The sequence below is a fragment of the Rhinopithecus roxellana genome, chromosome 4 (assembly GCF_007565055.1).
Source record: "Rhinopithecus roxellana isolate Shanxi Qingling chromosome 4, ASM756505v1, whole genome shotgun sequence".
NCBI classification, from domain to species: Eukaryota; Metazoa; Chordata; class Mammalia; order Primates; family Cercopithecidae; genus Rhinopithecus; species Rhinopithecus roxellana.
In genome coordinates, this window is record NC_044552.1 from 63,453,084 (window position 1) to 63,465,582 (window position 12,499).

At 41.5% G+C, this 12,499-nt stretch overlaps 1 protein-coding gene across 3 annotated transcripts in view; it reads right to left on the bottom strand.

Moving 5' to 3' along the window:
- Nucleotides 1-12,271, bottom strand: part of GPLD1 (glycosylphosphatidylinositol specific phospholipase D1) — a 58,359-nt gene extending 46,088 nt beyond the window's left edge. The window contains exons 1-3 of one of the 3 annotated variants that reach the window (XM_010365284.2): nucleotides 12,067-12,271; nucleotides 8,721-8,776; nucleotides 1,952-2,030 (exon numbers count right to left, since the gene is read on the bottom strand). In XM_010365284.2, the coding sequence (XP_010363586.1) occupies nucleotides 1,952-2,030; nucleotides 8,721-8,776; nucleotides 12,067-12,166 (235 nt within the window). In that variant the 5' untranslated portion in view covers nucleotides 12,167-12,271. The remainder of the gene's footprint in view (nucleotides 1-1,951; nucleotides 2,031-8,720; nucleotides 8,777-12,066) is intronic. The other 2 variants (XM_030928718.1, XM_030928717.1) reach the window with 2 other exon arrangements.
- Between the last annotated feature and the right edge of the window lie 228 nt (nucleotides 12,272-12,499).

The following is a 12,499-nucleotide window of genomic DNA, read 5'->3' on the forward strand; positions in this document are numbered from 1 at the left end:
CCTAAGCGGAATTTCTATACAAATTCCCTGTAACTAGTCATATACCAGCCCCAGTCTTTTCCTCACAGAAGAGTATTTATTGCTGTAGAAAACAATGGAAAATGCTAAATAGTTTACATTCCTTTTCCACTCTCCTCAGAACCTTGGCTAGTGTGGGTTTTGTCTGTCTCTAAAAATGGTGTACAATAAGCAATGTTTCTCAAATTGAATGGACAAAAATATCCTTTCTTCTTTTTCTTTTTTGTAGAAGTTATCAAGGGACAGTAGAGCTCCCATGAATACAGTTTGGGACGTACTGAATTAGAAATAATAGGTTAGAAAGGAGAACTATAATGTGCAGGCAAAATAATAGGATTGAGAAATGATAGTTAACAGACTAAGAGGGAAAACAGAACAAAACTTACAAATATGAGAAACACAAAAGCTTAGCTGTCTGGGATTCTAACTACAGGAGTGAGGAGCCCCAAATAGTTCATTTCAGTCCCAAAGACATCACTGAATTAAAGGAATGGGATAATAGCAGATGACCCCCAAGACCTCAGAAGCAGTTTATACAAGGACCCAGTGTGCTGGAGGCCTCCATTTGTCCTTCCAGACCCACTCCCCATCCTTCTGTACCCTGTAGGGTGACTCTGAGGTCACCTGCTTCAACTGGCTTCGTGGCCCTCTGGCTTTGGTTGGGTTGGGTTTGGCCAATAGAGAGAACTGACAGATCAGAGAAAAAGAAAACACAGAAGTTGGGGTATGTATTCTCCCAGCTCCCCTTCTGTGGGGTCACAGTGGGCTGGCTGTGCCCCGTAGCCGAAGGGCCAGCTCTCATCGAATGGTCCTCTTCATGCAGCTCTCTCTCTCTCCACGGTTCCAGCAATCTCTCCCTCCCCTGAACAATCTTTTGTAATTCCTCGCCTCCTGTCCACATCTTTGAAAATGGTACCCTTACTAAACTCCTCTCCAATTACTCAGTTTGAGTGTGACTTCTGGGTCCTGCTGGGTGTCTGACTGATACAACCCATGAGACTAGTTTACTAATAATGACAGAGCAGGAGCATTGCCATCTTGGACAACAACTGCCATTTTAAGTCCACCTTGACCAAAAATTGCGTAAATCCAAAGGGCATCAGCCTAATGGGTGGAGTCAGCATAACCATAAACCACAAATAACATCTCCAATCAGAAATATTCCAAACCCCTTCCCAGAGACATGCCAGCCCCAAGATAACCTCCCCTTCAGACGAAGAGATGTCAGCCCCAAGATAACCTCCCCTCCAACTAGAGACATTCCAACCCCGCAATAAACTTCTCCCCCACAGAGAAACATTCCAAGGTCTCTCACCAGTAAATACTCTTAGTCTGTAAGAGAAGAGTGCTCCTGACTGAAATCGGCCAGAAGCCCTTCTCAGGTTTATTTCTCCAAAATAAATCTTTGACTGTTAAGCTGCTTTTCATGTTTCTTTCCTCTTTCTTTAACTCTTACAGATAACAGTCCCTGAGATTTGCATAGCACTTGACAAAATATTGTGCATTAATGCCAAGGACAATCCAGTAAAGAGACAGGGCAAGGCATTATCTTCACCAAGACATGAAAATTGAGATTCTGTGCATAAGTGACTTTTTTAAGGTCACATGCTAATATGGAAGAAACACAAACTCAGACCTTTTGATCTCTTGCAAAATGTCTTCTGCCGTGCCACTTAGGTTTTCACCAAAAAATAACGTTTTCAGAATTTCTATGCTTAACCAGGTCAGTTTTAGCTAAATGGAAAATGCAACTATGTAAACTAAGTCATTAACCAACAATATTATTGGGAAACAAATTGTTCTCAACAATAATGGAAAATACACTATACAATGAAAAATATATAGTACACATACACATATCTTTTTAAAGTCATAGCTATTCCTATTAACCAAGTAAAAGTGACTTCATTCAGTCTGTAAACTTTCATCTTACCTCCTTTGCAGATGCTAGGGTAAAAACAATCAGGAAACACGGTTCCAGCCTGATATGCATCCTGGTGTTCTAGTAACAGCTGCAGAGCAGGAAAATACAGAGATTAGGGGGCAGCAGTCAACAGCCTGGGGAGTGCAGGCTCCACCAATTTCCCATGATGAGATGCTAGAACTATGGGGGTATAGATGGAATGAAAGGGAAAAAGGAAGGAAGGAAAGCAGGCATAAAGTAAATAAATGATTAAAATTCACACATAATCCAAGACAACACACAATATATAACTTCAGATTCTTCCCTACCAAACACAGAGAGGCTAATTAAGAAATAGCAGAAATCACTTATTTAAACTTCATTTTCCTTCATTTTCTCTGCCAACCCAGTAAAGCAGGATTTCCCTGAGGCCTTAAGATTGTTTTACTGACCCAGAGCTGTTGTTTTTGTTGCTTTTTTTTTTTTTTGAGATGGAGTTTTGCTCTTGTCACCCAGGCTGGAGTGCAATGGCGCAATCTTGGCTCACTGCAACCTGCCAGGTTCAAGCGATTCTCCTGCCTTAGCCTCCTGAGTAGCTGGGATTATAGGCATGCACCACTACGCCTGGCTAATTTTTGTATTTTTAGCAGAGATGGGGTTTCGCCTTGTTGGTCAGGCTGGTCTCGAACTCCTGACCTCAAGGGATCCACCCATCTCAGCCTCCCAAAGTGCTGGGATTGCAGACATGAGCCACCATGCCTGGCCCAGAGCTGGTTTTTATAAAATTTTCAATGATTCACAGTGAAAAGACAAAAATACACACAGATGCGCACATATGTACATATCAGTTTATAGCTGCTACCTGTGCTTTAGTGTAAGATGACGTCCTTTGTGTTTTGGGAAGACTGAAAAAAAAAAGACTAAAAAAAATGATCTCCTGACCTGGTGATCTGCCCGCCTCGGCCTCCCAAAGTGCTGGGATTACAGGCGTGAGCCACCGCACCTGGCCAAGCATACATATAACTTATTGTCTAATAGATGAACAATGGATGGAGTAGTCAACAAATGGTGATGTCACAACCCTGTAACAATGAGTATACCATCATTGCATGGGCAAATCCATGTTTACCCTACATCAGGGGTCCCCAACCCCCAGGCCATGAACTGGTACCAGTCTGTGACCTGTCAGGAATGGGGCCACACAGCGGGAGGTGAGTGGTGGGCAAGCAAGCATTGCCTCCTGAGCTCCACCACCTGTCACAGCAGCAGTGGCATTAGATTCTCAGAGAAGTGTGAATCATACTGGGAAATGCACATGCTAGGGATCTAGGGTACACACTCCTTAGGATAACCTAATGCCTGATGATCTGAGGTGAAACAGTTTCATTCTGAAATCATCTATCCCCCACCCCCCACCCCATCCATAGAAAGATTGTCTTCCATGAAACCAGTCCCTCGTGTCAAAAAACTTGGGGACCACTGCCCTAGGTGACACTGACTTGAAATTAATATTACCAATGACAAGTCACTGAATCCCTGTCAAGTTTTATACCCAAACAAATACAAGATGAATTATAAGGTTAAATGTTAAAAATGAAGCCTTAAAATTAACAGGATAAAATTTGAGTGAATAATTATATAACCATGAAGTGGGAATAATTTTTCTAAGCATAATTTACAAGTAGAAACCATAACAGAAAAATTGATGCATAAAAAATACAAAAATTAGCGTGGTGTGGTGGTGTGTGTCTGTAGTCCCAGTTACTTGGGAGGCTGAGTTGAGAGGATTGCTTGAACCTGGGAGGTGGAAGTTACAGTGAGTCGAGATCATGCCACTGCACTCTAGCCTGGGTGACGAAGCCAGACCCTGTCTCAAAAAAAAAAAAAAAAAAAAAAAAAAGAATGCCAATTAAACCTAAAACAAAAGCCATTTTCCACCTAGCAAACTGACAAAAATGAAAATGAATAAAGGCCAGGCGCAGTGTCTCTGGCTCACATCTGTAATCCCAGCACTCTGGGAGTCTGTGGCGGGCGAATCACTTGAGCTCAGGAGTTTGAAACAGCCTGGGAAACAAGCTGAAACCTCATTCCTAACAAAAATACAAAAAATTAGCTGGGTGTGGTGGCGTGCACCTGTGGTCCCAGCTACTCAGGAGGCTGAGGTGGGAGGATCGCTTGACCCCAGGAGGTGGAAGTTGCAGTCAGCCGAGTTCATGCCACTGCACTCCAGCCTGGGTAACAGGGCAAGACCACTCTCTGGGCAGGGCATCTCTGAAAAAAAGGCAGCAGTCCCAGCCAGGGACTTATAGATAAAACCTCCATATCCTTGGGGACAGAGCACCTGGGGGAAGGGGTAGCTATGGGCACAGCTTCAGCAGACTTAAACGTCCCTACCTGACTGCTCTGAAGAGAGCAGCAGACCTCCCAGCACAGCGTTCAAGCTCTGCTAAGGGTCAGACTGTCTCCTCTAGTGGGATCCTGATCCCCGTGTATCCTGACTGGAAGACACCTCCCAGTAGGGGCCAACAGAAACCTCATACAGGAGAGCTCTGGCTGACATCTGGCAGGTGCCCCTCTGGGACGAAGTTTCCAGAGGAAAGAACAGGCAGCAATCTTTGCTGTTCTGCAGCCTCCACTGGTGATACCAATGCAAACAGGGTCTGGAGTGGACCTCCAGCAGACCTGCAGCAGAGGGGCCTGCCTGTTAGAGAGAGATACCATCCAAGGTCACCAACATCAAAGACCAAAGGTAGATAAATCCACAAAGATGGGGAGAAACCAGCACAAAAAGCCTGAAAATTCCAAAAACCAGAACGCCTCTTCTCCAAAGGAACACAACTCCTTGCCAGCAAGGGAACAAAACTGGATGGAGAATGAGTTTGATGAACAGACAGAAGTAGGTTTCAGAAGGTGGGTAATAACAAACTCCTCAGAGCTAAAGGAGCATGTTCTAACCCAATGCAAGGAAGCTAAGAACCTTGAAAAAAAGGTTAGAGGAATTGCTAACTAGAATAAGCAATTTAGAGAAGAACATAAATGACCTGATGGAGATGAAAAACAGCATGAGAACTTCGTGAAGCATACACAAATATCAATAGCTGAATCCATCAAGCACAAGAAAGGATATCAGAGATTGAAGATCAACTTAATGAAATAAATCAAGAAGACAAGATTAGAGTAAAAAGAATGAAAAGGAACAAGCAAAGCCTCCAAGTAATATGGGACTATGTGAAAAGACCAAAACCTACGTTTCACTGGTGTACCTGAAAGTGATGGGGAGAATGGATCCAAGTTGGAAAACACTCTGCAGGATATCATCTAGGAGAACTTCCCCAACCGAGCAAGATAGGCCAATATTCAAATTCAGGAAATACAGAGAACACCACAAAGATACTCCTCGAGAAGAGCAACCCCAAGACACATAATCGTCAGATTCACCAAGGTTGAAATGAAGGAAAAAATGTTAAGGGCAGCCAGAGAGAAAGGTCAGGCTACCCACAAAGGGAATCCGATCAAACTAATAGCAGATCTCTCTGCAGAGACCCTACAAGCCAGAAGAGAATGGGGGCCAATATTCAACATTCTTAAAGAATTTTCAACCCAGAATTTCATATCCAGCCAGACTAAGTTTCATAAGTGAAGGAGAAATAAAATCCTTTATACACAAGCAAATGCTGAGAGATTCTGTCACCACCAGGCCTGCCTTACAAGAGCTCCTGAAGGAAGCACTAAACATGGAAAGGAAGAACTGGTACCAGCCACTGCAAAAACACACCGAATTGTAAAGACCATTGACACCACAAAGAAACTGCATCAATGAACTGGCAAAATAACCAGCTAGCATCATAATGACAGGATCAAATTCACACATAACAATATTAACCTTAAATGTAAATGGGCTAAATGCTCCAATTAAAAGACATAGACTGGCAAATTGGATAAAGAATTAAGACCCATCGGTGCGCTGTATTCAGGAGACCCACCTTACGTGCAAAGACACACATAGGCTGAAAATAAAGGGATGGAGGAATATTTACCAAGCAAGTAAAAAGCAAAAAAAAAAGGTGGGAGTTGTAATCCTGGTCTCTGATAAAACAGACTTTAAACCAACAAAGATCAAAAGAGACAAAGAAGGCCATTACATAATGGTAAAGGGATCAATGCGACAAGGAAAGCTAACTATCCTAAATATATATGCACCCAGTACAGAAGCACCCAATTCATAAAGCAAGTTCTTAGAGACCTACAAAGAGACTTAGACTCCCACACAATAATAGTGGGAGACTTTAACACCCCACTGTCAATATTAGACAGATCAAGGAGACAGGAAATTAACAAGTATATCCAGGACTTGAACTCAGCTCTAGACCAAGCGGACCTAATAGACGTCTACAGAACTCTCCACCTCAAATCAACAGAATATACATTCTTCTCAGCACCACATCACACTTATTCTAAAACTGACCACATAATTGGAAGTAAAACACTCCCCAGCAAATGCAAAAGAATGGAAATCATAACAGTCACTCAGACCATAGTGCAATCAAATTAGAACTCAGGATTAAGAAACTCACTCAAAACCACACTACCTAGAAACTGAAAAACCTGCTCCTGAACGACTACTGGGTAAACAGCGAAATATAGGCAGAAATAAAAATGTTCTTTAAAACCAATGAGAACAAAGACACAACGTATCAGAATCTCTGGGACACATTTAAAGCAGTGTGTGGAGGGAAATTTATAGCACTAAGGGCCCACAAGAGAAAGCAGGAAAGATCTAAAATCGACACCCTAACATCACAATGAAAAGAACTAGAGAAGCAAGAGCAAACAAATTCAAAAGCCAGCAGAAGACAAGAAATAACTAAGATCAGAGCAGAACTAAAGGAGATAGAGACACACACACACAAAAAAAACCCTTCAAAAAATCAATGCATTCGGGGCTGTTTTTGTTTTGTTTTGTTTTTGTGTTTTTGTTTTGTTTTGTTTTGTTGTTTTTGAGATGGAGGCTTGCTCTGTCACCTAGGCTGGAGTGCAGTGGTGTTATCTCAGCTCACTTCAGCCTCCACCTTCCAGGTTCAAATGATTCCCTGCCTCAGCCTCCCAAGTAGCTGGGACTAGACTACAGGTGTCTGCCATTATGGCCAGCTAATTTTTATATTTTTAGTGAAGATGGGGTTTCATCATGTTGGCCAGGTTGATCTCAAAGTCCTGACCTCAAGTGATCGACCCGCGTTGGCCTCCCAAAGTGCTGGGATCACAGGTGTAAACCATCATGCCTGGCCTATTTCTGAGGATAACATTAGTATTTGGATTAGAATGCATCCTGGAAGGGAGCGTCTATGTTCATTTAACATGTTTTAAATTAATAATACCTCTACTAGAAATCACTCTGCACACACTCTGGATTGATTGTTCATGTGATGAATTAGGTGGATTCTCATTTCCACTCCTCTTTCCTGCCTACTCGCCATCAAGGTCAGTGAAGATGACTATCAGATATAAATGCTGTTTTTCCTCATTCAGCATGTTAAGTTGGCAAGGGAGGAAGCTGAATCTTATGACTAAAAATATTTTGAGGATACAACAAATTTCAGTTATCTTACCATCCTGTTTCCCAGATGGACTATCAAGACTTAATGTTATCAAATGACCCAATTCTGATGTCAGAAGGGAATGCTAACCACTTATCGAATGTAGGTATGAAAGAATTACATCTTTGTCACAAAGTATTACTTAGCCATAGAACAAATAGTTCATATGATCAGAATGTGTTCATTTGAAGATGGGTAAAGGTGAGTCATCAGCTAGTCCTACCAGGATATAGAATATAGTAGGAGTTAGACGGAGAATCTCAGGGCATATTTCTTAATAAACACTTCCTTCTCCTCCTGGTGATGCAATTTGCACATAACACACAGTAACAAGAAGTGGAAAATAAATGGTCTCTCTCAAGTATGACTTTTTAAAATAAAAACAAAAAAGATGGGCCAGGCATAGTGGCTCGTGCCTATAATCCCAGTGCTTTGGGAGGCCAAGGTGGGAGGATTGCGTGAGCCCAGGATTTCAACACCAGCTTGGGCAACATAGTGAGAGCCCCATCTCTATAATAAAAACAAAAAAGATGTGCTCTTCTCAGCAGCACATATACTAATACTGGAATGATACAGACAAAATTAGTAACTTTTAAAAATGTACTATTTTAAAAATTTCTCAAGTATTTTTTCAAATTATGATTCTTATCATTAAAATCTTTAAATTTTAAGTGTGATATATATAAGATACATATAAAATGTTCAAGTAGCACTTGGAAGAGACATATAGCTTTTAACCATAATATTAATGTCTTATAACATTAATAACATAATATACAACATTATAACATAAAGAAATAAAAAATGAGTCCTTTTTTTTGTTTTGAGATGGAGTTTCGCTCTTCTTGCCCAGGCTGGAGTGCAGTGGAGTGTACCACAACCTCCACCTCCCGGGTTCAAGCGATTCTGCTGCCTCAGCCTCCCGAATAGCTGGGATTGCAGGCATGCACCACCACGCCTGGCTACTTTTGTATTTTTAGTAGAGATGGGGGTTTCTCCATGTTGGTCAGGGTGGTCCCGAACTCCTGACCTCAGGTGATCTGCCTGCCTCGGCTTCCCAAAGTGCTGGGATTACAGGCGTGAGCCACCACGGCCAGCCAAAATAAGTCTTAAAATTACTGTTTAAATATCTGTTAGGAACTTTGTTTGGCACCTATAGAAGAAAACTAATGCACAAAGAAGAAAAGAAAAATCAAGATTTCTACCTCTTTGTAGTTAACATGCCCATTGTGAAGATGAAGAAACTCCAGAGCTCTGTGTCCTGAGAGAAATAAATACATAAATCAATTAATTTCAACTATTACTGAAAACATAACTTAGGCGAGATGATTTTAAAAGAAAAATATACAATTTTATGGTTGTAACTGTCACGGATGCAGGAAATGAAATGAGTTTGCACTCGCTGGCAATTTTCATTAGGTATAGATTTGTGCAATATTTCTATTGTTATAGTACAAAACAAGTTTAGATGGTGATTTAAAGTTTCTGCTTAACTATTAAATGGCTCTATGAGCTTTAGTGCTATTCAACCTCTCTAGACCTCAGTTCCTGCCTATGGAAAATTTTGTTTAAAAAATACCCACCGTATAGGTTGGTTGAAATAATAAATGCTAAGTGACAAGCACGGTGGCTGACACTTGGTAAGGAGCTCAAAAAAAAGAAACTGTCAGGCCAGGCATGGTGGCTGACACCTGTAATCCCAGCACTTTGGGAGGCCGAGGTAGGCAGATCACCTGAGGTCAGGAACTCGAGACCAGCCTGATCAACATGGAGAAACCCCGTTTCTACTAAAAATACAAAAAATTAGCCAGGCCTGGTGGTACGTGCCTGTAATCCCAGCTACTTGGGAGGCTGAGGCAGGGGAATCACTTGAACCCGGGAGGCAGAGGTTGCAGTGAGCCAAGACCACACCACTGCACTCCAGCCTGGGCAACAGAGCGAGACTGTCTCAAAAAAAAAAAAAAAAAAACCTGTCATCATCATACTTTGCTTCAGTACTGAAGTAGACAAACCTAAGTACAAAACACAATATAACACCTAACCCATGGACTGAGCCAATGATCCTCAAAAGTTTCTCATCATTGGACCACAAGGACAAAATAATCTCAGGAAACTACCAGCTCCACCCCACACCCACCCACAACCTGAACCTCCCAAGAACCAATAAGAGGACTAACATTCCCTGTGAAGTGACATTCAAAGGTGATACTTTATTTCTGTTGTGAATCACCTCCAATTACAAAAATTCATATAACAAAAAACTATAGCCACTACTATATTATAAGCATTAATATCATAAAAGTCACAACCCACAAATCCAAATAACCTGTGTATAGGATTCCAGTGATTTATGCTGAATGAAGCCATTTCTAATTAACTCACTCACACAATGCTGACCTTCCACTCAGGCCCTTCATAAGAAACGAAAAAGTGAACCAAAACATTTATAAAAATCATCTAATTTATTAGTAAATAAATGATGGAGTTTTGGTCTTCTTCTGCGTAAAAAAATTCTCAGAATCCGTGCAGATTCTATTTCAGGAGATGCTTTCAATTATGTTCACATAAATATTATTCTTTAAATATCAATTAGGACCTTTGGTACTCATCGAAGAAAGGCAAGCAATTATCTGGTTTTATTAAAATTTCAGATGCAATCTGTCTTGTAAATTTTTAAACTCTAAGGATTAAAAAATTGAATATTTCCATTCATATTTGTTCCTCATCAGCTCATTCTGTAGTTTTAGCAATTTCAACTTCACAGAACATAGAACTGGAAGACACTTTAGAATTCTTCAAGAAGTTCAACCCCCTCATTTTATAGAATTGAGAGGTAGGTAAAGTGAATTGCTCAGAGTCACACATCTACTTTACTGGATGGCTGGAATTAGAACCTAAGTCTGGTTCTCTTTTCCATTGTTTCCCGACTCCTAGCAATACATTTTTAATGGAAAGAACGCCAGACCAGCTGTCACGACATGTAATTCTAGGCCAGGCCCCTAAAAAGTTAGCTGTAAAACTGTCTAGTATCAGTTTCTTCATCTGTAAAAGAAAAGAACTGGACTTGCTGACTTCTAGTGTCTTTTCAGATAGTCAAATTCTGTGACAACAGTTTCTTGCCCATCATAGCTCAGTATATATGCCTGTTTAGCACTGACAAATTTTCATTTTTTTCCCTATAATCTTATTATTCTTTGAAACATCTGGAGGTGGTGTAACTATAAAATTCTGTTATAATTTTTATCTAAATTAAAGAAAACTCAGGCTAGGCGTGATGGCTCACACCTGTAATCCCAGCACTTTGGTAGGCCAAGGCAGGCGGATCACAAGGTCAGGAGATCGAGACCATCCTGGCTAACATCCTGAAATCTCATCTCTACTAAAACAATACAAAAAAATTTGCCAGGCATGGTGGTGGGCACCTATGGTCCCAGCTACTTGGGAGGCAGAAGAATGGCGTGAACTCAGGAGGATGAGCTTGCAGTGAGCCGAGATCATGCCACTGCAGTCCAGCCTGGGGGACAGAGTGAGACTCTGTCTCAAAAAAAAAAAAAAAAAAAAAAAAAAAAAAGAGAAAACTCAGAACATCAGGTATATCTGAAATCTGAAAATTGCTATAGAATGTTATGATAGCTAATTCTATTACAAATTGACTCACATTTTCCATGTGCTAAAACATATTACAAATACACTTCACACAAGAACCAAATCCTTTTGCTAAGAAAGATCTTAAGTGTTCTCAGTCCATATGCAAAAAACATGGTAGCTATGTAGGGGGCGCATGTGTTAATTAGCTTGATTGTGCTAATCATTTCACAAGGCATACATATATCAACACATCATGCTGTGTATCTTAAATTTATATAATTTTTGTCAATTATACATCAATAAAGCTAGAAAAATAAAAATTTTAAATAACTCTTTGTGGTACCATCTCCCTATATCCAGGATGACTCTGCCCTTGCCCCTAAGGTCGGTGGCACTGGCTTGCTGTCCCCTTCTCCTCTCCAACTCCTGCCATCTTACTGGCACCGTGAATATGGATGACCACACTCCCTTACTTTCTTGACCTTCCTGAAGCCAAACACTTTTATAGCAATTTGACTCAGGGACCCACTCCCATGGCCACACATGGCTCTTTACATATAGTCGGAAATGCCTGTCCTTGCACATGTAAAACAACAAAAGTACATTTCTCATTCCTGCCATATTCCACCCATCTTGTTCCTCTCCCATTCTGTCAGTTCTGCTGCTGCATTGCAACCTCTCGTTTACTGAGCCTCTATTTCCCCACCCAGAGAAACACATGGGGGCCCCATGACCAACGGGGCATCAGCTGACTTTCTTATTTTCCCCTTAACTGAACCCGTGCTGCCAATCCCTATCCCTGGATGATTGCAATCACGGGCTTCTCCTCCCAGCTCTCAGGCCACTCAGCTCAGTGCCCAGGGGAAACTGTATCAATCCACGAGCTGGATTTTCAATCTCTTCCTTAATGTCTTTGAGAGATGTACTGTCCTCTCAATAACATAACGAGACACCAGTACTTACCGATTTCTACGTGCGTTGAAAGGCCACACGATGAACCTCTATGGCAGAGAGAAGCCAGCACGATCATCAGCAGGCCGGGCCACAACCTGAAAGCAGACATGATCTCATTCCCCACCGGCTCCTCTAATGACGTGGGAGTGCTCAGAGCTGCGGCAGCACAGTGACTCCGAAATCCAGGCGCAGACCCACCACTTCTCTCTAAGCAGGTCACTGACCCGAGAAACCAAGCCTCATTTCAAAATAATATCGTTTTCCAATGAAGTCAACTGTTCGACTACTGTTTAGCTTCACCAGAACAGCAAACAAACTCTGTACTCCTGAGGGGTGGGGGTGGGAGGATTAAACTGAAATCTGAAAAGCCTTAGGCCAGAAGCACTGCATCTTCTGACCGAGGTTTTTTCTGGATTTCATTGTAACATGAAATTTGTGTAGA